Below are 24,044 nucleotides of genomic sequence, written 5' to 3'. Positions count from 1 at the left end.
CATCTCGGCATCCATCCAGGTGGTGGAGATTTCCAGCCTGACGGAGCACCTGCTGACGGAGTGTGACAGGAGGGACAGCTTTGGGAAGTGTTACCGCTGCAGCGAGGCTGTCCTCAAGGAGGAGCTGCCCAGACACCTGAAGACGAAGGACTGTAACCGTGAGCCCCGGCCCTGGGTCCCCCAGGGGCTTGGCCGCGGGGTCGGGGTGGGAGGTCAGACCTCAGGTCCGCCGGCGCCCCTGCTCTTCTGCCCCCATTCATGTGTCACAGGAGTGACACGGTCTTGTCTCGATGAAATCATTTCAGCTGCGAAACCAGAGAAGCTGGCAAACCGCTGTCCTCTGTGCCACGAGAACTTCAGTCCCGGAGAAGAGGTGAGGGGGCCGGGCTGGGGGGTGCCGTCGAGGTTGCTGTCGGTGCCAGACCAGCCACAGGGCAGCGGGTGTTGGGGAGGAGGCCGGCTCCATGGCTGCTCCGTGCGAAACTGCTCCACTTCCCATCACCCTCTCCTGCCAGAACCTCTGAACGTCTCCGAGGCTCTGTGGGGAGAAGCTCAAAGGGTTTTATTTTTCCTGCTCCTAGCTTTCTTCTCCTTACTGGGACCCTGACGGGTGTCTTGGCCGGATGCTGTAACCCCTGGTCCCTTTTTTTTGTTGTTTTTTGTTTTTTGTCCTTTTAGGGCCGTACCCGCGGCATATGGAGGTTCCCAGGCTAGGGGTCTAATTGGAACTATAGCTGCCGGCCTACACCACAGCCACAGCAACGCGGGATCCAAGCCTCGTCTGCGACCTACACAACAGCTCACAGCAATGCTGGATCCTTAACCCACTGAGTGAGGCCAGGGATCAAACCCACAACCTCCCCTAGTTGGGTTCGTTTCCGCTGCGCCACGATGGGAACTCCCCCCGCCCCATCCCTTTTGATGAGTAAAACCAAGCCCTGTGGAGTCTGATTCCAGGCGCTTCCCCCACCCCCACCCCCGCCAGCAGGAGCCGCGCTTGTGACGCAGTCGCTGGGTGGGGGGTCAGGTCCCCGGCCTTCCATGCCCCAGGCCTCAGCGTCAGGGGCAGGGTCGCTCCTGCTCAGCCTCTTCTGCCCCCACCCCCTTGGCCACCGGACCTGCCTCCACCCACCGCGTCCTGCAGGGGGCACCCTGGTCCCGGCCCTCGGGGCCCTGGTGTGGGAGATGGACCCAGCGATGCCTCCGGCTTTCTCTGGACCCAGAAAACTGACCTGCCAGCGGCAGGCCAGGCTGCCCCTCAGCCTCTGTCTGTCCTGCTGTCCGGGGCTCCTCTCCTCTCCTGTCAGAAAGTGTCACAGACGCTGGGCTGCTGGGCTGCATTGTCCTCCACGGGCTCGGCTGGGGAAGGACCCTGCTGTCCCTGCTGTAACAGGCGCTGGCGGAAGCCTTTTGCTCGTTATCCTAGCACCAAGGTCCCTGTGTCCTTGCCGACTATCCAGCAGGGCCACCCTCAGCCCCTGGCCACACACCCCGAAGCGTCACACGTCCCCACACCTGTGTGACAGTAGCCTCAGCACGTTGTGCTCAGTGGGGACGAGCACAGGGAGGGCTGTGAGGCACCGGCCGCTGCCTTAAGAGAGCAGGTGCTCAGCAGCTCTTGGGTGCGCTGTGCCGGGGCCTCAGGCGGGACACGCAGAGCTCGGGGGCCACTCCCACAGCCGCAGCGCAGAGCTGCGCTGGCTCAGTCGTCCCCGTGCCTCTCTCATTCTAGGCCTGGAAGGCTCACCTGATGGGCCCCGCGGGCTGCACGCTGAACCTGCGCCGCACGCACCTGCTGCCCAGGCCGCCCGCGCTGCCGCCGGGTAAGGGGCTGCGGCCGGGGCCCCCTCGCTGTCCCGAACCAGTGGCCTGATTGCGTCACATGGCACCAGCTTTTGCTGAAGGCCCCTCCCTGACAACCCTGCCCTCCCCCAGGCTGCGCGGTGGCTCCCGCAAAAGCCAACACCACACGCGGGTGTTCCCTGGGCCACCCCGGTTCTGGGGGTCTCCACGCCACCAGCTCGCGCGTCCGGACAGGTGCAGTCAGGCGGCGTAACCCACAGAGAAGGCTGTGGCCTGATCACTGAGTCACAGTCTCAGTGACTTCATGTCCGATTCAGGAGGCCTTACAAGAAAGGGACAGTTTTCCCTGGAAAGCCGGTCTTGACCTGAAAGCCTGCTGGCCACAGGGCCTTGTTTTAGGGGCCCGTAATCTGCGAGAACAGAAGGAAACAGTCTTGTGCCGAGGCCGCCAGACTCCGGGGGGAGGGGGGCTGCCATCCCCACACCCCCACCGCTGCCCCCACGCCCATCCCTGTGAGGCAGGGGCCGAGGCCAGGGGAGCCACCCTCGGCCACTCAGCCAAGAGGCAGCTCGGGTCGTGCCACTGCTGGTTTTCTTGTTTTGGGAGCTAATTCTTTTGAAGCTAAAGATTAGGTAAAGGGCTCAGCGCCTTCCCCGCCCTGCATCAGGTCCCCTCAGGCCTTGGGCAGCCTCTCGCGTGGCCAGCATGGCCTGGCCGCCTGTGGCTGTGACGCGTGCAGGGTGCCAGCCCCCGGTGGGACCGTCTCCCCCGCCCCCGGCTCCTCTGGCCTCGCTAGGCCATGCATCCTGTCACCATGGTGTCCCCTCCAACGCGGCGCCCATGTTGTCTGTGTCACCGCAGGTAAAGGCCCAGCCACGACCACGTCAGGGACCTCAGGACCGAGGGGCGGAAGCAAGATCCCCACCCCCAAGGGGGGCCTGAGTAGGCGCTCCGGCAGGACGTGCACAAAGCGGTGACACGACACGCGTCTGTCCCCTTTGTCCCCAAAGGTCCGAGCAGCTTTCCTGCCTGAGCACATCTCCTGGAAGCCTCCCCAGACATGGACTCCCTCTGCCCTGTTTGTCCCCCCACGGACGCCGTGCGTGGGGCTGACGGAGGCACCGTGTCCCGTCCGGCCCTGACTTCCTGGAGCCCGGCTCACGGCTTCCCCCCTTGCTCAGCCCGGGCTCCCAGGAGGGAGGTTGTTCTGTGCGACGAAAAATGCACTGGCCGCGGCCACGGGTCCACGTGGAGGGCCCGGCATCCTCTCTCTTCATCTTGGAGTGAGTTCCATAAAAACCTCCTATAAACCGCTCGCACGTGGGTCTCTGTCAGCCGTGGCCGAAGGCCCGCAGGGCCTGCCGGGCCGGGAGGTGGGACAGGATGCTGGTCCCGGTGCCCCCCACACACCTGCCCGCCACGTAGGCCTGCGGAGCACGTGTCCACGGCAGCCAGAAGTAAGGTCCAAACAGCGGTTCCTGGAAGGGCCCTCAACTCTCGCCTGCTGAATGCCTACCTGCCACCCCCACCCCCACCCGGGCATCTAAACTAACACTAGTGGCTCCATGCCAGGCCCTCCCTCCGGGCCGCAAGGCTTTACTCTTGTGAAGCCCCCAGGACAGGAAAGGACATCCCCGAGGGTCCCACTCTCCTGAGCAGGCGTGCCAGCCCAGCAGCCCTTCCTTAAACCCCTGGGGCACATGTAGGGCTGGTAGAGACTCTAGCCCAAGCGACCTCCTCTGTGTGACACTCCGGGGAGCTTTCCACGCAGGCCAGTGGCCTCAGGACGTCTGTCATCCTGTCCCGCTCAGACCAGGTCAGAATTAGCTGAAAGTTCACTTTTCTTGAACCCTCCGCTTGATACTTTAAACACCAAAAACCGCTTCAAACGATGAAAGCAAACCTCAGCATCCAGTCTCCCGACCAGCCCCAGGCAGCCCCCCCCCCCCCCCCCCGTCCCATGTAAGTGGCTTCAGGTGGCTTCGGGGCACAGCCGGTGTTTGTCTGAAAGCTGCTTGGAAATGCCACCCTCCGTCCACACCTGTGGTCCCCAGAGGTCCAGTCCACTAGAGGCCCAGAGAAGTTGGCTCTCTCTGTCCCACCCATGACCAGGGCGGGCTCTCAGGATGCCAGCCAGAGATGCATGGACTCGACCGAATTGGTACCAACAGCGCGCGAATGGTTTTGATTCCCAGCCAAGTGAGATGACAGAGTGTATGTTAAAAAGCTGAGCGCGTCTTTCAACACCGCGCTCCCTGGATGTGCTCGTGACCATGGGCTTGTACTAATCCGCCTCCATTTTTGGTAAAGTAACATCTCCTCATGCGGTTGACGCAGAGCACTGAGCAAGACTGAGAATGCCCTTCAGAAACAGACTCCATGAAGAGCTTAGAAGAAAAATGTGAAACTACCAGACAGGGCAGCGGGTGGATGCTAAAGAATTACTAAAAACGACTCTCCCTGGTTTCAGGGACGTTGCCATGATCGTCCAGTCTGGTGATGAAGTAGAGAAAAAAGGCTTCTCTAGAGAGAACAGTGGGGAAAATTAACCACGAAATTATGCTTTCCTCCCAATTAAAACGTTTAAAAATATAAATGTAATGTTTTCTGTATATTACAACTAAAAGAAGGTATTTGTAAAAACACATAATTTTAGTGATTGACAAAAGTGAGTGCATTTAAAATAGACTAGTCTTACTGGTTATAGAAGAATCACGTGTTTATGTTAAAAACGATTCCTGGCAGTGACCAGTGGCTCTTAAGGGCTTTACAGAGGTATATATGACTAAGGAACCAAGAATAAAGGGTAAAGAAATGTAAGAGAAACTGTAAGTTCCTTTGGCCATTCGTATTTAGATATAAATATCTAAACTGGGAACAGTAATTAATAACTGAAATTTCATAAGTATGTTGCAGATATTTAACAATATTTATTTCTATTTTCGTATTTCAGAATATCCTATCTAATTTAAAAGAATTGTATCTATAAATTTGGCACAAGAACTCCATTGTAGATACTTTTAATGAAAATTTGCAGCTTTTTAATATTTTGACATAGTTTTCTATTTATTTCAGGTACCAGAATTATAAAGTATCTAAGTAATATATTTTTGTTGTTGTTGTTTTTAGGGCTTAGGGGTTAGTTCTCCCTGAGTATATTAATAAAAAGATTACTAAATGTTGTGTCACTTTTACTTTAAGATTATAATTACAAAGTAAACACGCAGGTGTGGCTCAGTCCTGACACCTCAGGAGTGCTGGAGTTTGCTGAGAGAGGGGTAGTGGGCACTGAGTTGCCAGGAGAGAATTTAGTTCCTTAAATAAGCTATTTATCAAAATGGGCTTTGCTGAAGATCCTAAAGCCTTCTTTAAGCAGCATGTAGATTAGAGAGGCCTATTGACCGGTTTTATCCGCGGGATAAAATGCTATTTTCCTGAGTGCTCTCACGGTGCCTATCAGAGGTTTGTAGTCTCTTCGTGTGGTTTTTTCCTCTGTGAAAGGGTATTTTTATCAGCCAGTGTGGCTATTTTGCTTTTCAAATAAGTAAAAATGCAGTATTTTCTCTTGATTTGTAGAGTGGTTTTAAGCGTGTGTTGACTTTGATGGTTATAATTCCTTCTGTTTTGAAGTTTTTTCCTTTCCACAGAAACGTATTAATGTAACACTCAAGGGCCTTACTGTTGAAACAGCAGAGGTGCCTGTAAATGTCTTCTCTTACTTCGGTAGATGGCGTGTGCGTGTGCACAGGCTGGGAGTGTGCCCCGGAGAGTGTGGAAGGAGAGCTCCCTTTCAAAAGGAAGAACGTGATTCCATCTCGGATCCCACACACCCAGAGGGCTTCGGCGTGTTCCCTTCAGTTGGGTGGTTATTTGTGCCAGGGCTCACTTGCTCTAAAAACAGATCAGTTCTGAAAAGTTGCCGGAGCAATGGCAGCTGGTGGCAAACTGTGTCAGCCTTGGGGCCTCCACCCACCCCTCCCCTGCTGCTGCCACCCCAGCCCCAGCCCCTCGGATCTGGAATTTTGGGTGGGGTTGCTGGAGAGGGAGGCTGCAGGGCAGAAGGAAGCAATTCAGCGGAGCACCCCGCGGCCTGGCACAGGTGCTGGAATCCTCAGAGGACGTTGTAGGCCCCCACCCCATATACCAGGAAGGTGGCTCAGCACCCAAGCCCTCAGCACCAGAAGGCAGTGCCCCCCAGATGTGAACTCTGTGCTCTGTGCCTCTGCACGGGGCGGGGTGGGGGGGGGGGGAACGGGACAGCTTGTATCTGCCCCCACCTGCCCCCTGGAATAGAGCTCTGGGGGAGGTGCTGAGGAGACCAGCTCCTGGTCCACACCCCCTGCGCCAAGTGGAGAGAGCAGTTCACCCAGGCAACCCCCATCTCTTCATCTCAGGGAGAGGGGGGCCTGGAGGCTGGCGGGGGAGACCCCGCGCCCCCCCCCCCCCGCCCCGCCTGGCAACCTGGAAATCCCACTGAGCCTCCTCCTGGCCTCTCTCGTCCCCAGCATGGCCTCCTGGGGAAACAGCCACAGGACAAGGGATTGGTGACCACCTGTTTCTTGTTGGGCATGATGGCTACACAGATGTGTTCACTCTGGACAAAATTCACTCATGCTGTGTGCACACTTTTCTTTGGGATGTCTCTCACCCTTCATACAATGTTCAGAAATTTCAAAGCACAATAAAACAAGTGAAAACCCCGTTGGGTCAGGAGTTAATGAAAACAGGTGCAAAGAACAGGGCAGCGAACCTCGGCTCTCACTCCTCCAAATACTAGGGGCTAGTGGGCCCTAACAGGGAGACTAGGCTATCTGACCCCAAGGAGGTCCTCAACTTTGCCCACCCCACACAGAACACCTGGGGCGCCTGTGCCGCAGCCCAGACTATTAGGCCAGAGTCTCTGGGAGGGACTGGGCTTCAGTCATTTCTCATTTCCTGGTGATTTCCATACACAAACCACTAACCTGTAAAAGAAAAAAAAAAAAGCACTGGGTGCCTGTTTAAAACAGCAAGACTTAGCTAAAGGTACCAGGGCCACTGGGGGTTTACAGTCACAGGGCAGGGAGAGGGAGCCAGCGGATGGAAAACTGCCGAGAGGAAGTTGGTTAGGTTTTGCAGGGTAGCTGACTATGCCACCCCAAAATGTGACTAGGAGTTGGGATGATGCACCTTGAAATGTGCCACCTTGGTGCACTGACAGTTCTGAGCTGTATGCGCCTGGGTATCAGCATAGGCAGGGCGGCTTCTCCAAACTCCCCTCATCTGCCTAAACGCATCCTCCCAAAGGACCTCATTAGTCCTAGACGCCTTCCGGGGAGCTCACCGTCCAGGGAAGGCGGACTCATCCGCGGAGAGACTAGAAGTGACAACACACCGGTGTCACACTGTCATCCCGCCCGCTCGGCTTCTTCGGGCCCCTTCATTTTCCTTGAAAAGCACTCCTCTCCTTCCTCTTTCCCTGTCCGAGGGTGTTTAAGCCGGAATTCTGGCTACCTCGGGGTCACGCGCCTTCCCTGGGGCTCTCCCGCGGGTCCACGAGGCAGCCTCTTCCCACGGCCGAGGCCGCGACCCCAGAGGGCGGTGCCCGGAGCCACCGCCGCCCCGCCAGAGACTCCCCCGGCCGGGGACTGCGCTCTCGCCTCGCCGCACCGCCCACCCCCACGCCCACCTCCCACGCCCACCTCCCACGCCCACGGCGAGGACCAGGTGAAGGCCTGCGGCCCCGCCCCACCGGGCTCCTCCGGGGCCCTCGGTGTGGCGCTCTGGCGTCCGGGCGGCTCTCTATGGCTTCTTCCGGCCCGGACCGGAAGTAGTGCCGCGTGCCCCGGAAGCGCCCCGGCAGGGGCTGCGGAAGTGGCTGCACGATGGCGGCGGCGGCGGCGGTGTCGGAGCCCTGGCCTGAGCTGGACCTGGCGGAGCGGGAGCGGCGGCGGGAGCTGCTGCTGACGGGGCCCGGGCTGGAGCAGCGGGTGCGCGAGGCGGGCGGGCGCCTGCCGCCGCGGCTCTTCACGCTGCCGCTGCTGCACTACCTGGAGGTGAGCGGCTGCGGGAGCCTGCGCGAGCCGGGCCCGGGCCTGGCACAGGGCCTCCCGCAGCTGCACAGCCTGGTGCTGCGGCGCAACGCTCTGGGACCCGGCCTGATCCCCGAGCTCGGCCCGCTGCCCGCGCTGCGCGTACTCGACCTGTCGGGCAACGCGCTGGAGGCGCTGCCGCCGGGCCAGGGCCTGGGCCCCGCAGAGCCGCCGGCCCTCCCGCAGCTGCAGAGCCTCAATCTCAGCGGCAACCGGCTGCGCGAGCTGCCCGCCGACCTGGCGCGCTGTGCCCCGCGCCTGCAGACCCTCAACCTCACCGGCAACCGCCTAGACGCCTTCCCCGCCGCGCTCTTCCAGCCCGGCGCGCTGCCGCTGCTCAGCGAACTGGCGGCCGCCGACAACTGCCTGCGGGAGCTCAGCCCCGGCATCGCCCACCTGGCCTCGCTCAAGGTCAGCGGGGCGGAGCGGGGCGGGGCGGGGCGGGCCCTGCGTAGCCACGGAGGGAGCTTTCCTTGGCCGGGAAGAGCCACAGTACCGTGGGCACCTCTGGGAAGCCGGCTCACCCCCGGGTCCCCTCCCACTAATCCGGCCTCCTTCCTCGACCCGCACCACTCTCTGCTCACAGTTGGGCTTTCCCCCGTGATACCTTTTTGTAGTTGTCAGCAAACAGCTTCTAATGATAGCGGGGACCCGTGTCTAAATTTTGTATTTTCACGTGTTTGTGAAGTGACTTGAGAGAGCCCTGTGCACGGGGCCCCCCAGACAGGTCAGGACGATGTGGAATGACTAGAATTCCCATAACGCAGCCCCGCATGGTTTCACGTACAAAATTTTGCTTAAGCCTAACAACCACTTTCCAAGGTAGGGGCGGTCGTTCTTATTTTACCAAAGGCTGCAAGGCGTTGCCCACAGAAATCCTCAGGTAGTAACGTGGGGTTTGCCATAGGCTACATTGTCTGGGGTCCCCACCTTCCAGCAGAAAGCTTGGCTCTTGAGTCTGTTGAGTAAGAGACAGGAGGGCTGCATCCATGACCTAAATCCAGTCTAGAGACTCCTGTCCTTAAAAGGCAGGCCTGTGTTTCTTCCTCCAATTTTCCATCCTTTTCTGCAGGCTTGTTTAAACAATAAGATGTGTGTATAGTTTGGCAACTGACCTATTTGTAGCAAAAATTACTCTTGAGATGTTGCCCGCTCATTTTACACGTGTGTGTCAGGATGTGTGTGCGTGTAGCGAAGTGAGGATGAGCCCTCCCTGCAGAGTGATGCCTCCTTGCTGGCATTTCCAGGAAGAGCTGTGGGTGGTACGGACTCCCAGACACCCTGGTCCCCCCAGGCTGTAGCTTTCCTTTAAGGCCGTGATGTGACACATGATGTAAACACTTTCTGCCTGGCCATCCCATCTTACAGTTCTCTTGGTTTTCCAGGTGGCTGGCATGCCAGGCGTGTGGTCTAACATAGCAGCACATGAGGGCACCGGACGGGTGTCTCTCCAGACCTGGAATGTCTTACCAGGCTTCCAGTTTGGGGGTTGGGGTTTTTTGGTTGTTGCCTTTTTGATGTTCTGTGCTACCCTCTCGGATGCCTGCCCAGTAAATTGTCTTGCTTGTGTCCAGAGCACCCTCGTTCAGATCAGAGTGAATGCCTGGGTGCTCGGTCCCCCTCGCCTGGTCCAGCCTGTTCCCCGTGTTTGGACATCCATCGGATCACTTTCCCACAAAGAGGCCTGTTTCCTGGAGTGTCACGTGAGCGCTGCTTGGCTGCCTTCTTGGCCTTAGATGTCCTTTGGGACCTTCTCCAAAACGACGCTCCCAGGAGGAACGGCCTCCAGAACCGGGTGGAGCAGCCTTGTTACACTCGCCCAAGTGCACGCGCAGAGGTGCTCTGTCCTTCCTGGAGCTGTGGGAAGACAGCTGGAGGGAGACCCAGCTCGGAGCCGGAAGGGAGGGTTCAGCTCAGTGTCTCACAGCCGTGCCCTGCACCCGCCTCCTCGCTGGTGAGAACTGGGAGAATGACCACAGTGCCGCGAAGAAAGCCAAGTGACTGTGCCAAGACTGTGGCTTGAAACGGCGGTCGTTGTCTTTGCTCGAGGTCCTTCCTTCCGGGCTGGCCCAGCCGGAGAGTCCACTGCCTTGTAGCCAACACGGGAGTGGCCGCAGTCAGCTGGCTGAGGGCTCAGGGCTGGGCGTCTCTCTCTGCCCCCATGTCACCTCAGGCCCTCCCCAGCCCAGCAGGAGAGTCTGACTTAGCAGGCGGCTCAGGACCCATTAGCGCACAAGGGCAGAAGCGGCCAGGCCTTCCCCCTGCCACGCCCACCGTGTCCTGCTGGCTCCACGAGTAAAGGTCAGCCTGGAGTCTGGGAGACGTCCCACAAGGATGTGAATGCCGGGTGGTGTGGTCTGGAGGGGCCACCAAAGTGACAGCATGCAGATCTGTCGGTCCCACTCCCTTCTTAGGCCCCAGGCAGGTGCCAGGGCCTTGGCGCCCACTCCCGGGAGCTGACGTTGCAGCTCTGAGGCTCACCCGCTTCCCCACTGTGGCCACGTGGAACAAGGACAGTGAAAGGAGAGCTGTCCCTCCCCACTGCGGTTAACTCTGCCTCTCGTGAGCCTGGCTGCTTCTCCTGGCCTTGGGCCGGCTCAGCTGGGCCTCTGGGCACTGGGCTGTGATTCGCCAAGGATGGGGCCCTCTCACGTTGCTGTCCCCGTCGTCTTCTTCCATTGTGGCTGCCCCGCAGCATATGGAGCTCCTGGGCCAGGGGTCAGATCCGAGCCACAGTTGCGGCAGCGCTGCATCCTTAACCCACTGTGCCAGGTCGGGCGGGGATCAACCCTGCATCCCAGCGTTCCCAGGACACCGCTGATCCCATTGTGCCACAGCAGGAACGCCACTGCCCTCATTTTAACTGACTGCTACCCAGACCCAAGGCACTCCCACTGGGGACTGCCCGAGGGACAGACAGGACAGATGCCCCCCGCACTTCTGAAAGGGGCCAGGACAGTGCTTAGTCAGCGAGAGGAGCGCACGGGACCCTCAGATCCCCACTGGCTGCCTCCCTCTTGATCTCCCAGAGGGCCCAGGGCAGGTCCTGACTGCCATCTGTGGTACTGGCTGCTGCACCAATTCCAGCTTGGAAGTGCCCCGTTTTTGGTGATTGTTGCCCCTGAAAGACTTGCTGCCAGCCCCTGCGCCTGTCCTCTGTGGAGACCGCCTGAAGATGTGCCTGTTGGGGCTGGGAGCCATCGAGGTCCGCCCCTGGCCCTTCCTCTGCTGCTGTTTCTGGGTCTTTTCACTGTGGGAGCAGAGACACGCTGTTCATCTGTTCATCCATCCGGCAGCTGTGTTTTCAGCCATGAGGGTTGCCAGTGGAGTTCAAGCTGTTTTTGTTTTTTGTTTTTTCTGTCTTTCTAGGGCCGCACCCGCAGCATATGGAGGTTCCCAGGCTAGGGGGTCTAATCGGAGCTGTAGACGCCGGCCTACACCAGAGCCACAGCAACGCAGGATTCAAGCCACGTCTGCGACCTACACCACAGCTCACACCAATGCTGGATCTTTAACCCACGGAGCAAGGCCAAGGATTGAACCCACAACCTCATGGTTCCTAGTCGGATTCGTTAACCACTGCGCCATGATGGGAACTCCGAGTTCAAGCCATTTGACCAAAGCCCCTTCGGATGTGCAGGAAATCCCAGAGCTGGGTGTGCCGGTCCAAACCCGACCTTGAAATGCCAGCCCTTTGCCACTGCTCACAAGCCTCCCAGGAGCATCTGGTCTGGTGGCCCCGGCCAGCCTCCAGCCCAGGCGCATTCTACCGCTGGGTCAGCTCCAAAGACCCGGCTCAGAACTGATTGTTGCTGATGCAGCCAGTTAGTGAACGAAGAGGCCAGCTGGACGCCGGGTGGGGGACAGGTGGCGCCAAGTCACGCACGCGTGTGTGTGTGTGTGTGTGTGCGCGTGCACACGCGCGCACGCACCTGCTCGGTGTGGGGGCAGGTCACAGAGGCTTGGAAGGTCGCCTTTCCATCCATCCACCCACTACCCAGTTTCACCTAAGAGCCTGAAAGGCCGAGAGAGACACCAGTCACAAGACGGCAACTGTGAAGTCACGTTCACCCACAGCCCAGTGACGACCACATGCTGGGTCCCAGCAGTAACTGGAGACCGTGCCCGGTTTACCTTTTCTTTCTGCAGGTTTGATGGCAGCATTTGCAGCTGTTCCTCCCCCTAGAGTCCCAGCCCACTACCCGCCGTGCGGAGGCTCCTCTGTGCCCCCGTCTGCAGCGCCCCTTCTCCACCCTGGTTCCCGGCGTCACAGCAGCCGGACCGAGGGGATTCCAGCCAAGTGCCTTTTAAGCTTCCTTCATAACTTGGGGTTTGTGAAATTCCACCAAAGCTGCCTTCTGAGCAGCCCCCGCAGGTGGCCTCTTCCCAGCAAGGGTGAACCTGCCACCACTGGTCGCCTGGGGGCCCCCTTGGGTCCTAGTTGGAACCAGATGTGAGCACTCTGAGCAGCCCCGTCACCTCTCACTGCCTTGCCTTCCAAATGCCAGCCCTGTGTCCAGCCAAACCAGAAGGCGGAGCTGCCCCCAAGGCCTCCCTGTTAAACCCCTCAGCCCCAGGCCCGGTCTTAGAGCCAAGCAAGGCTCATCCAGAGCTTCTCAGCCTGGAGGAGAAAGGAGCCATGTACGTTAGGAGTTGGGATTCGCAGATGCAGACTGTATCCGGTAATCAGCAGGGTCCTACGCAGAGCACGCGGCGCTTCAGGCAACATCCTGTGAGCAATGGAAGAGAATCTGAACAGATGTGTACGTGACACACGTGCGTAACTGGGTCGCTGTGCTGTACACCTGAGACGAACGACACGGCAAATCAGCTGTACTTCAGTCTAAAGGAAAATAAAGCAGAACAACGGGGAAAGGGGCCGTTTACACGCAGTGCTCTGTGCTGCCTGAACCGAGGCCGCCACTGGGACACTCGCGCCGGAAAAGAGCGGGCGCCTGGCTGCGTCTCCCGGGAGGGCCTTTTCCCCAGCTCAGGCATGCGGGCTCCAGGACCCCAGCCTGCCTCCAGCAGGGTGGTCCGCATCCCTCCCATCTCTCCTGTCATATCCTTTCTTATCTGCTTGTTTAATTTTTCACATCTTAGCACCGTTTTGCAGGAAGCCTGTTTCTCGTTAAAGTTCTCATTTACCTGACACCCTTTGCTGTCTTTGTTCCTCTCCCCTGGCCGTTGATCTGAAAGTTTGCTGTGGTTGTGCCCATGAGGAAAGGCCAGCATTTCACAGAGGTTACTGGGCGCCCACCCGCGAGCCCCCACCACTGCGTCGGCCGGCGCCAGGCCAGGGAGGGGCTGGTGCCACGACGGGCGGGAGCCATGGGAGAGCAGGTCCTGGGGGCGCGGGGGCGGCTGCCCCATCCGGGCAGCGCCCAGGACTCTGACGTGTGTCCGTCTCCCCGGCAGACCCTGGACCTGTCCAACAACCAGCTGAGCGAGATCCCGGCCGAGCTGGCCGACTGCCCCAAACTCAAGGAGATCAACTTCCGCGGGAACCGGCTGCGGGACAAGCGCCTGGAGAAGATGGTGTGCGGCTGCCAGACCAGGTCCATCCTGGAGTACCTGCGGGCCGGGGGCCGCGGGTGCTGCCGCGGCCGGGGCAGGGCCGAAGGCCCTGAGAAGGAGGAGGGCCGGAGGAAGAGGAGGGAGCGGAGGAAGCGGGACAGCGGGGAGGGCGAGGAGGCGGCGGTGGACGAGGCCAGCCGGCTGCTGCTCAGGGTCCTTCACGTGTCCGAGAACCCCGCCCCGCTGACGGTCAGGGCGAGCCCCGAGGTCAGGGACGTGCGGCCCTTCATCGTGGGCGCTGTCGTGCGGGGCATGGACCTGCAGCCCGGGAACGCGCTCAAGCGGTTCCTCTCCTGCCAGGTGAGTGCTCGGGGTTGGGGGGGACGTGGGGGACCCGGGGTGGGAGGGGCGAGGCCGCCCCTCCTGCCCAGGGCCATGGTGTCCTTCCCGGGAAACAGGACGCAGCAGGACCCGGCAGGTGGGGCGGGGCTGCTGGAGGCCGTGAACGGGGCCTGTGCCTCATTCCTGGGCGCCCAGGGTCCCGGAGCCTCTCACACGCTGCTGGGGTTCCTGAGTTTTCTGTAATAAGTAGCACGTTGTGTCTGAGACAGCATTCAGACCGTCAGCTCCTGCCTGCGTGGTCTTCGGTGAGCTAAGTTTTAGTTGGTTGGATTCGCTGTTTTTCGGTGGCGCATGCTCAGCTTTTAAAAGGCACATCCTGGCAGTTTCCATCGTGGCTCAGAGGGCTAAGAACCCAACTAGTGTCTGAGGGTGTGGGCTCTACACGTGGCCTCACTCCGTGAGTTAAGGATTGGCAGTGCCACAGGCTGTGGCGTAGGTTGAAGATGTGGCTCGGATCCGGTGTTGCTGTGGCCGAGTAGGCCGGCAGCTGCGGCTCCAATTTGCTCCCTGGCCTGAGAACTTCCATATGCCTCGTGTGCGGCCCTAAAAACAAAAAAAAAAAAGGCACATCCTTGCACGCGGGAAGCCCTGTGTGTCCGTGGGGGCCACGTTCAGGGAAGAAGCCCACGCGTTCCGGGCCGGAGCTCAGACTCCATCCGCGAGTTGGGAGAAAAACACGCCGGGTCCTTTTTCTTTTTAAGTTGCAATTGTGGTTCCTCCGTCGTAAATTCTAACTGAAGACGGGCTCTTTGAAATCGCGGGTGTTGTCCAGAGTCAGGGAAAGAAATTCTGATGGTAAAAGGGAACGCTTTTCTGCCGACGGTTCCGCAGAATGAATAATTTGGCTAGGAGGCCGCAGTGATGGGTGGGCTCGCCCGCCGGCCTGGCGCACGGAACTCTGCTCACCCTGGACCTTGTGTTGCAGACAAAGCTGCACGAGGACCTTTGCGAGAAGAGGACAGCGGCCACCATCGCGACGCACGACCTCAGGGCCGTCCGAGGGCCCCTGCTGTACACCGCCCGCCCGCCGCAGGACCTCAAGGCGAGGCCGGCGTCCTCCCCCCACCCCCGGCGTGTGCCGTTTGAGCCGTTCCTCCCGTGTATGGGTCATAAAGTACCCATGCTAAGGACCGACCCGGGTATTTGAGGTGGAGCCTGACAGCTCTGCTCTTGGCAGAGACATGAGATAATAAAGCCAGTCATGGTGCAGCTCCTTTCCAGAACAACCTCGTCAGAGGGGGTGGTGATTTGAGAGGGGTTTCCTTCATCTGCTCAATAACTTTTTACCAAAGATTGTGGTTTATATCCCAATCGCAGGCTCCCTCCCCTCCAGGGGCTAACCTGAGTTGTTCCCTCGAGGTCCCGCTCCTGGTCTGTCGGGTCTGCAGACCGCCTGGGCCTGGGCAAAGGAGGGTTCCCCGCGGACAGCTCTGCCCCCACCCCTGGCTCCTCCCTTGGCCTCCTCAGACCGCAGGCATGGAGAGATGGTTCTGTATCAGGCGGGTGTAGAGCTAAGCCCAGCTCTGGAATGTGTGGGCATCGGGTCCCTAGGTGACCTCTGAAGGCAGCGTGTCCGCATGTGACTGGGGGCAGGCTCTGTTCTCTCGGTCCCTGGACCGCCCCTGGACGACTGTCAGCTCCCAGAAGCCTCCCGCTCCCGCGGGGTTTAGCAGAGGATGGAGCAGCGGGGGCCACCGCCACTGGAGGCCAGAGAGAAGGAGGGCAGCCCTGTGGCTGGGCCCCCAAAGCCACGCACTGACGTGTGTTTCCACCCTGTAGATCGTCCCTTTGGGGCGCCGGGAAGTCAAGGCCAAGGACCTGGTGCGGCAGCTACAGCTGGAGGCCGAGGAACACAGGAAGCAGAAGAAGAGGCAGAATGTGTCGGGTCTGCACAGGTGGGCAGGGCCGCCTTGGGAGCGCGTTTCACCGACCTGCACCGATGGGGGAGCTCCTGAGGCCGCCAGCCTCATGTTCTCGGTCCCCCGGGGGTCCTGGTGGGAGAAACGCTGTATATACCATGTACTGTTACCCCTGCGTCTTTAGGCATCAGCGAACAGGAGCCAGGAGCGCAGGCTTCGTGTCATCTCGGGGAGGGTGGCCCTTGGCGTCCACCAAGTGCAGGGGGAGGAAGCGCCCCGGGGAGGGACAGGCAGACCCACGGAGCACCATCCAGCTCAGGAGGCCAAGGGACCCCTCCAGACTTGCCCAGCCGCCACTGGGTAACCACGGGCAGTTCCTCCTCTGTCTGAATCGGCTCGTTAACGTGCCTTTGACCTGCCGCCACCGTGTCCGGGAATTTTGATGCGTCCACGTCCCTCAGGTGTGTTTTCCCCGGTGCCTGACGGGTCCTTCCCGCACAGGTACCTCCACCTGCTGGACGGGCAGGAGCGCTACCCGTGCCTCCTGGATGCCGATGGTGACGCGATTTCCTTCCCGCCGATAACCAACAGCGAGAAGACCAAGGTAGGCGGCGGCCAGCAGGCACTGTTGCTCGTGTCACTGCTGCCCCGGCCGGCGTGTGTGCAGCGCCCCGGGCCCTCCCTCGGGAAGGCGCCAGGCTGGACGGGACGCCGCTTTGCAGGGTTTTCTTCCGAGTCGACGTGCAGTTGCCGTGTCCACTCGGGATAACTCGATTCTCTTCCGGAATCTTTCTGATTTCTTTTAAAGATAAAGAAAACCACTTGCGATCTGTTCCTGGAGGTGACGAGTGCGGCCAGCCTGCAGATCTGCAAGGACATCCTGGATGCCCTCATCCTGGTGAGTGAGCCCCGCCCTCGCCCGCCCACCTGCCACGCTGCGGCCCCTTGCGCTCCAGGGATGGCAGTGTCTCCCCGGGGCCGCTTCTGACCTCTCAGTTAAGAAAATATTTGTCCTCTGCAGAAAATGGCAGAACTGAACAGGTACACTTTGGAAAACAAAGAGGAAAGCTCCCTCTCTGACCCTGAGGCCGATGCCGAGGCTGGACCCCCTTCGGATGCCAGGGCGGCCCCCGTGGCCGAGCAGGACAGGCGCGCCCCGCTGGTGGTGGAGCAGGTCCGGGTGGTGGACCAGGACGGGCAGCTGAAGGTGGTGTATCCGTCCAAGATGGACCTGGACCTCGCCGCAGCACACGTGACCGTGACCCGCTGATGCCAGGCCGCTGGGGCTCCCGGGGTCACAGAGGAAATGACTCCCTCCCCTCGGTGTTTAAGACACGTGCATTCTCTGTTCAGTTTTCCAGATGATTCTGCCTTAGGGGGGAGCTTGTTGTCGTGAGCTTAAATCGTTTTGCCTCTAAGCACCAAACTGGCTTTACTAATGCTTTTTATGAAAGGACTTGAATGTTGGGATTAACTGCTTGGAATGTTTTGAAATCATGTAGACACACAGCCAATAACTGTGTTTCCCCCGAGGAAAAGGATGCTGTAACTGGTTTGAATTCAGGTCTAAGCAGAGAAGCGAAACAACACGCATTTTACTGGACTGCAGTTATTTTTCTACGATGCTGTACCTTTTAAAGTCCTCCTGCGCCAGCGTGCAGCTCACCGCTGTGGGCTGACGTCATGTGTTCCAGTTCCTGAAAATCATCATCTTCTCATAAACAAAACGTTACTGTGACCTCGGAATTGGCAAACTCTTTTCTTTCTCTTTTTTTTTTTTGGCTGTACCCACGGCACGTGGACGTTCCCGGGCCAGGGATGGAACCCACGCTGTAGCGGTGACCCAAGCCACTGCAGTGACAACAGCAGATCCTCAACCCGCTGAGCCACAAGGGAACTCCCAAATCACGTTTCTTCATCCTGCCGTCGGATGCTTGGGGGTGAGATGCAGAGCGTCCGCTGCGCTGGCCAGGGGTATGAGGACTCGGGAACTCTTGTCGTTTGTAAACCAGCCCCGCAGCCACGAGGGTCATTCCTGCATGATGCGCAGGTTTCCCACCACAGAACAGGCCTCGGGCAGGACGGTTCCGTTGGTAAACTGTCAGTCGCTGTCAGCTCACTCGAGGACGGGCGGCTGTGACGAGGGAGGGTGTGGGGAGCTTGATGCCGACGGCCACGGATGCCAGACACAGGGGTCCCACCGTGCCCCGGACTCTATGGGTCTTTCTGGTTCCAGGTTGGCGCTTCACTGACCTCACTGCTCCGGGACTGCCTGGGCGGGAGACGCTGAGCCACCAGCTTCCCAGTGTTGAGTGACTTTGTGTGCTCCATGGCCACTGACCTGCAGGGGACAATTTGTGTGTTTATCACAGTGACAGTTTGGGGGCAGCGTCTCCAAGAGCCCGGCGGGACAGGCATTCGTGCCAGAAGCAGACACGTGGGAGGCCCAGACGCGCGTGTTGGGCCCTCTGCGAGCCACGTGCTTTCCCGGAACCCATTCAAGGACACAGCCGGGCTGCCTTGACACCCTGACCCGGCTCTCGGTCACCACCAGGACTGGCCCTCGGCCCCTGGGGTCGGGGTGCTTAGCTGGGCTGAAGCGGGAGTGGGGTAACAGCATTTCTCCCAAACCTTCCGGAGCTCTGTGTGTAGGTGGCTCGGGCTGTCCTTCATGACCTCGGCCGTCAAGGCTGCTGATGCTGTGGCTGGCGTGGCCCTGGGCGTCATGGCAAGGCCCTGCCAGGAGCTCCAGGACCAACCCGGGCTTCGGCGGCCACATAGCACCTGCTCTGGGGCCTCCCTGTGGTTGGCGAAGCTGCAGCCCCGCTGCTCTCGCCTCCGTGCGCGGTTTGCAGATGCGTTGAACTCACAGCCCGAAGTCTCTCACCTCTGTCTTTGCCAGTCTGACCCTATTAAACACTGAGTGAAAACGACTCGGCTGCCTCCCCGTGAACCCTTCCCAGGCCTGCTGGAGGGGGTGTTGGCAGTGTCTGTGGAGATTGAGGGCCTGGGACCCCCTTCCCAGCAAAGAGGGAGAGCGGTGAGCTGCCGGGGCACAGGCCTGCCCAGAGAAGCTGCAGCCCTTGACTCTGGGGTCCTGGGAGCCGGCTGCCTGCAGCACCACCAGCTGGAGCCCCACCCAGAAACTCGCGCTGAGCAGGAGTTGGTTCCTGGGACCTGCCCCCAGCAGGTCATCCCAATCCCGAACCTCCCGTGGGAGGGGGCTGGGTGACCTGGAGGGGTCTGGTCCCAACCCCGCCAGGGCTGTCAGGATGCCACCTCCACCCCAGCCCCTCGGGTCCAGCTGGGGCCCGGGGGAACAGCCCCTCCAGGCCTGTGCCTCACAAGCCACTGCCTGCAGAGCCCCCCACGGACCAGGCCGCCAGTGCACACCCACCAGCGGGTGGGCCGGTGCACCCAGCTCTCCATCCTGAGACCCACCAGGCCAAGGGGCACAGACGCACGCCTGGCCAGGTCCAGGCCAGAGCCAGCACTAAGGCCCCCCACGGGGTTCCCCCGACCCCAAGAGCAGACATCAAGAGGACCCACGGACATGACCCAGTGATGCCCCGAGAGCTGGATGGGCCCTGAGGTCACTTCCTCTCCTCTGGCTCCAGGTGCTGCTCCCACAGCCCCCACACCCACACTCCCCACCCCTCCTCCCTTCTGTTCTGCGCCCTCACCCCACTCCTGCCCGAAACCTCACCACGCCCTGGGGAAGCCCAGCCCAGCATCTGGGTGAGCACAGTGCTGACTGCTTAGAGTCCACGGACCACGCAGCTGGGCTGTGCCAGGCTCACCCCCACAGCCACCACCTCAGTGCCGTCCTGTGACAGCCAGAAGGAGGTGTCAGGATAGGCCGATGGATGTGGGGCAGCTGGCGCCCCCTCTCCCCAAGTGTGGCCAAATGTGGGGACACTCTCCTGCTGAGGCCAAGACCAGGGCTGCTAGACCAGGCCCTCCGCCCCTGCCCCAGGGGGACCTCTGATACCAGGTTCGTCCTGTGGCCCCGTCTCCCACCCTCGGTTCTGGGGCGAGACCCACTTTTTTTGTTGTCTTTTTGCTTTTTTTTAGGGCTGCATCCATGCCATATGGAGGTTCCCAGGTTAGGGGTCTATTCAGAGCTACAGCTGCCAGCCTACATCACAGCCACAGCAAAGTGGAATCCGAGCTGTGTCTGCAACCTACACCAGAGCTCACGGCAACGCCGGATCCTTATCCCACTGAGCGAGGCCAGGGATCGAACCCGCAGCCTCATGGTTCCCAGTCGGATTCGTTTCCGCTGCACCACGACGGGAACTCCAGACCCTCTTTCTTGAGCTGTTTCTGGCAAGGGGTCTGCGGGTATGAGACATGGTTCACAGCAGGCGGGGAGCCAAGCGTGCAGCCCAGGAGACACCCTCTGCGAGGAGGCGGGAGCAGGTCCGGCCACACGCTGGCCCACAGGCCCGCCCCGGCCTTCTCACCTCCCACCCGAGGGCCCAGCCAGGACCAGGCACGTTCCAAGGTCCAGGGCCAAGCGGGAGGCACGCAGGCCCTTTGCACAGGCCCCCTGGCCAGCTGGCCTCCCCTCCGACACCCTAGGTCACGCCTCATGGGACAGACCATCATCCATGTTTAAGTTCAACAGCCATTTAATGACTGGGTCTGGTCCTCCTGCGGGGTGTGGGTAGAGGGGCTGGGCGCCCACAGGGCCCACCCTGCCAGGTGGGCAGCCCCAGGGAATATGCCCACCTTCCTGGATCCTGGAGGGAAGATGCAGCGGGGGTGGGGTAGAGACCCTCCCCATTTTGGTCAGGAAGAACTCAGGCCCCGGGGAGGGCGGATGGACAGAGGGACACGCAGCCCCCTCAGAGCCATCCTTGTACAACGGGGGTGTGTCCTGTAGCCCCACCCAGGCTGGGCCCCGTCTCCCAGCCACGGGTGCCCCTGGGTGGTGGTAGGTGCCAGGTGTGTATGTGTGTCCGCGTGTCCTTGTGTACCCGTGTCCCTGTTTGGTTGTAAGACTGTAGGTGCCTGTGATACTGTGCCAGCTGGTGTCCCAGGTGCCCCTGGAGCCTTGGATGCAGGGTGGGGGGGTCTGTGTACAAGGCAGGGCTGTGAACAGGGAGAGGGGTCTGTGTACACGGGGGACGGCGTGTACACGAGGTCTGCGCAGATGGGGCTCCGTGCACACAGAGGGCCTCTCGCGTCCCTCGGAGCCGGGCCGGGCGCGTGCTGAGCAGTGCTTATTTGCACTTGTGCACGTAGTAGCCGGTGATGTAGCCCAGGATAAACACGGCCCAGAAGAGGGCCACTCCGCCCAGCACCTTCAAGGAGATGCCCAGCTTGCCGGAGCACAGCTTCCGGGAGACCCTAGGGTGAGAACCGCGGGCCGTGAGCCTCTGGCAGCCCCGAGCGGAGTAAGGGGAGGGCTGGGGGACGAGGGGGCACGGGGCCGGGCAGCCTGGGTGCGCTGGACCTGAGAGACAGGAGGGAGGTGGGGGAAGAAGAAGGGCCCGGGTCTGTTGAGACCTCGGTGTGGGCAGCCAGCCGGCCACGGCAGGAGGGCCGGCAGGGCACCTCCTCCCGGCGGCTCACCTCGCCCAGCCCGAGGCCTCCTCCGCGCCGGGCCCGCTGGCCACGCTGACTCCATCCCGGCTGCCGCCGTCTTCCCACCGGCTGTACTGGACGCTGCTCTCCTGGGGCTGCATCTGGGCCGCGGGGCTCTGGCGGGAGGGGCAGAGGGTGGCTGAGGCTTGTGAGGCCCCTTGTTCTGGCCCTGGTAGGGGCGGGGCAGTGACTCCAGGTGGCACTGGTTTTAAGGTGAGGTCTGCCTGGGGGCGGGACGGGGGAGGGGGGAGGCTGAGGTGGGCTTGCATCCCCGGTCCAGCTGAGGAGGGGACCAGGACCAGTGCTGAAGCCACTTGCCCAGGGTCACAGGGGAGGAGGCAGAGGCAATTCCAACCGGGAACCTGAACATAGGCCAAACCCCGCCCTCAGGAATGTGAGAGGCTGCATCTCCGACCCGCTGGCTCCCTGGGGGTGGAGGCCCCTCCAGGCCCAGCTGCTGCCACTCCGGAGACAAGACACAGGACACTGCAGGCCCTCGGCGGGGGCCAGGTTGCCAGGCCTGATAAGAGCCTTCCCTGCCTCGTTCCTGCCAGATAAGCCCCAGGACCATCCCTGCCGGGAAGCAAAGGACGGGGCAAAGGGGAGCAGGCCTGGGGGTGGCTGGCACGGCCATCATCCAGCAGGGGAGCAGGCCTGGCAGAAGGCAGCAGCTTCGTCCTCTGGCCTGTCTGTGCTGCAGCCCCTCCCTCACCAACGCTGGGGGGCAAGCGGGGCTAGGAGGGCACCGGGGCCCACTGGGGGTCCAGGGGCTGAGGAGGCCCCTTCCTTCTGGCTCCCACCAGCCAGGGAAAAAACTGCCCTTTCTTCCAAGTAAGTTCCGTCTCAGGGGCTTAAAGTCACAGAGGGCCTCGTAGGATCAAGACGCCAACCCAGAAACTCATGAAACCACCAGTTCTCAAACCCCGACATGCTTCCACGTTCCCTCTTTCCACACAACCCCAAGCCTGTGGAGAGGAAGCAGCAAGTTTGTCTCCAAGCCACACAGCCTGTCCTTCCCGTGCGGGTGCTCTGGGCAGCCATGCAGGCTGTGTCTCCGGCCCGAAGGCGGCCAAGCATTTGCTGAGTGCAGCTTCTGCCTTCCCAGTGTACATCCAGGAAAGGGGCGATGGGCTGACTGTTAGCTACCCACCTAACGCCCGCCCCCTCCGTCCCGTGGCCAGAATCCCTGCCTTGTTCCAGGCAGCAATGCCGGCCCCACGTGACAGCCGTGGCTAAGACAAGTTCATTACTCGGATCCCTGCTTTTCCACGTCACCCAGATGTGAGCAAGGAGCTGAGGTGCACAGCGGGTAGGAGGCTTTGATCTCATGAAAGCAAGAACAGCCACCTCCTTTTTCCTGCCTTGGTGTGATGACCGGAGCCGAGCAGCCATTTTACAATCTGGACACCCCGCCACTCCAGTGGACAGCGCCAAGTCTCCACATCTACACCAGCTGCCCACCAATGGGCTTCTGGGTGCAGGCAGAGCCAGCCCCACTCTGTCCAAGCCCAGGACAGTGGGTTTCTGTCATCTGCAGCAGAACAGGTTCCTGACTAATGCGGCTCTCAAGCAGTCTCAAAGCCACCAGGAGCTGGTGAGATGCTGACGCTGAACTGCTGAGGGCTTCACTCACTTGCCAGTAATGTTCTGTCCAACCCACATGCTATGCTCACACCGTGTCACAGGCCCCTTGGGCTGTCCTGCCTGGCAGGGGGACACCTGCTAAGCCCTAGGAGCCTTGGGGGGGGGGGGGGGCGTGCCATGGCCTCCTGGGGGCGTGACAGGCACAGGGGGCGCACAGACACTAGACTCCTTCACCCCCCCACCCCACCCCACCCCCGCACCTCGTGGAGCCCACAACTTACAAGGAAGAATCCTGGCGCGGGGACGAAGCCGCTGCTGCCCGGGAAGGTCAGAGCCTGCCCAGTGGATCTCACCTCCTCCCAGCCTGCAGTTTGGGGTCTGAGGGGCCTCAGATGCCTCCAAACTTAAAAAAAGAAGATAAAAGGTGAAGAGGAGCGGCGCTGCCAGGGGCCAGGAAGGGAAAGGGGCCCTGGGGCGGCCCCGGGCGGCCAGCAGGAGCTGCGCAGGCAGTTAGCCTGGGGGTCGGTGGGCTGGGGACAGCCTCAACCCCGCTCCACCCCCTCAACGCCACTCTCCCAGGCTGGCTGTTCGCAGGCTAGGGAGTCCGCGGCCTCGGAGGACTGGGGGCTGTCGCAGCCAGGCCCACCTCCCGCCTCTGCCTGCTCCAAGGAGCTGCCCCCAGGAGCTGCCCCCAGAACCCGCGTCTCACCTGGTGCGTCCGCCCCCTGCCGCTCGGCGCGCAACAGACGTGTCCAGGACTGGGGGGCGGGGCCTTTTCGGGGGCGGGGCCTGGGCGGGGCCTGGTGGGGCCGAGCGCGAGCGAGGAGGGCGGGGGCGGGGCCTGATGGGGCGGGGCCAGGTGGGCTGGGCGAGGCCTTAAGGGGGAAGCCTGGGGCGGGGCAGGGAGGGGCCTGGGTTCAAAAGGCGGTACCCAAACGGGGAGAGGCCTGGGGCAGGCAGCCGCCCAGCTCCCCAAAATGTGGGGCCCGGCGAAGGGGCCGGCCGTTCCCGGGGGCGTGGCAGGGGCGGGAGAGGCCCGCTTCCACAAGGCGTGTGCTGCGGGGGCAAAGGGCAGCCGGGGCCGCGGGGCGTGCGGGTCCCAGCGCCCAGACGCAGCCGGGATCAACAAACACCCTCCCCACTGTTGAAGTCCCGCACTGGCGCCCGGTTCTCCTCCAGAACCCGCGGGGAACAGGGCTCGAGCGCAGGGCTCGG

General features: G+C 61.0%; 3 protein-coding genes across 8 annotated transcripts in view; 2 read left to right on the top strand and 1 right to left on the bottom strand.

Annotated features, from left to right (window-relative positions):
• Positions 1 to 5,373, top strand: part of CEP104 (centrosomal protein 104) — a 36,415-nt gene extending 31,042 nt beyond the window's left edge. For 3 of the 6 annotated variants that reach the window (XM_047791209.1, XM_047791212.1, XM_047791210.1), the window contains 4 exons: positions 20 to 158; positions 306 to 373; positions 1,733 to 1,823; positions 2,666 to 5,373. In XM_047791209.1, coding sequence (XP_047647165.1) covers positions 20 to 158; positions 306 to 373; positions 1,733 to 1,823; positions 2,666 to 2,781 — 414 coding nt within the window. In that variant the 3' untranslated portion in view covers positions 2,782 to 5,373. Of the gene's footprint in view, positions 1 to 19; positions 374 to 1,732; positions 1,824 to 2,665 lie in introns of all 6 variants that reach the window. The other 3 variants (XM_047791207.1, XM_047791206.1, XM_047791208.1) reach the window with 1 other exon arrangement.
• Positions 5,374 to 7,635: 2,262 nt separating this feature from the next.
• On the top strand, positions 7,636 to 18,586 carry LRRC47 (leucine rich repeat containing 47). The gene is made up of 7 exons (XM_047791205.1): positions 7,636 to 8,286; positions 13,294 to 13,752; positions 14,720 to 14,836; positions 15,574 to 15,689; positions 16,155 to 16,257; positions 16,462 to 16,551; positions 16,675 to 18,586. Exons 1-7 carry the CDS (start codon positions 7,669 to 7,671, stop codon positions 16,921 to 16,923), a joined length of 1,752 nt encoding a protein of 583 aa, XP_047647161.1. The 5' UTR covers positions 7,636 to 7,668; the 3' UTR covers positions 16,924 to 18,586.
• Positions 18,587 to 20,269: 1,683 nt separating this feature from the next.
• SMIM1 (small integral membrane protein 1 (Vel blood group)) lies at positions 20,270 to 23,591 on the bottom strand. The gene is made up of 4 exons (XM_047790592.1): positions 23,539 to 23,591; positions 23,111 to 23,232; positions 21,234 to 21,361; positions 20,270 to 21,008 (listed from the first exon to the last, which is right to left on the bottom strand). Exons 3-4 carry the CDS (start codon positions 21,344 to 21,346, stop codon positions 20,882 to 20,884), a joined length of 240 nt encoding a protein of 79 aa, XP_047646548.1. The 5' UTR covers positions 21,347 to 21,361; positions 23,111 to 23,232; positions 23,539 to 23,591; the 3' UTR covers positions 20,270 to 20,881.
• Between the last annotated feature and the right edge of the window lie 453 nt (positions 23,592 to 24,044).

This window comes from Phacochoerus africanus, chromosome 8 (assembly GCF_016906955.1).
Source record: "Phacochoerus africanus isolate WHEZ1 chromosome 8, ROS_Pafr_v1, whole genome shotgun sequence".
Lineage (NCBI taxonomy): Eukaryota > Metazoa > Chordata > Mammalia > Artiodactyla > Suidae > Phacochoerus > Phacochoerus africanus.
Note: the sequence above shows the minus strand (reverse complement) of the source record. Positions and strands in the feature narration are given on the sequence as shown.

Coding starts and splice junctions, on each gene's coding strand:
- LRRC47 (XM_047791205.1), top strand. CDS start 7,669: ATGGCGGCGGCGGCGGCGGTGTCGGAGCCCTGGCCTGAGCTGGACCTG. Junction 13,753..14,719: donor AGCGGTTCCTCTCCTGCCAG/GTGAGTGCTCGG, acceptor CTTGTGTTGCAG/ACAAAGCTGCACGAGGACCT. Junction 16,258..16,461: donor CCAACAGCGAGAAGACCAAG/GTAGGCGGCGGC, acceptor TTTCTTTTAAAG/ATAAAGAAAACCACTTGCGA.
- SMIM1 (XM_047790592.1), bottom strand. CDS start 21,346: ATGCAGCCCCAGGAGAGCAGCGTCCAGTACAGCCGGTGGGAAGACGGC. Junction 21,009..21,233: donor GAGGCCTCGGGCTGGGCGAG/GTGAGCCGCCGG, acceptor TTCTCACCCTAG/GGTCTCCCGGAAGCTGTGCT.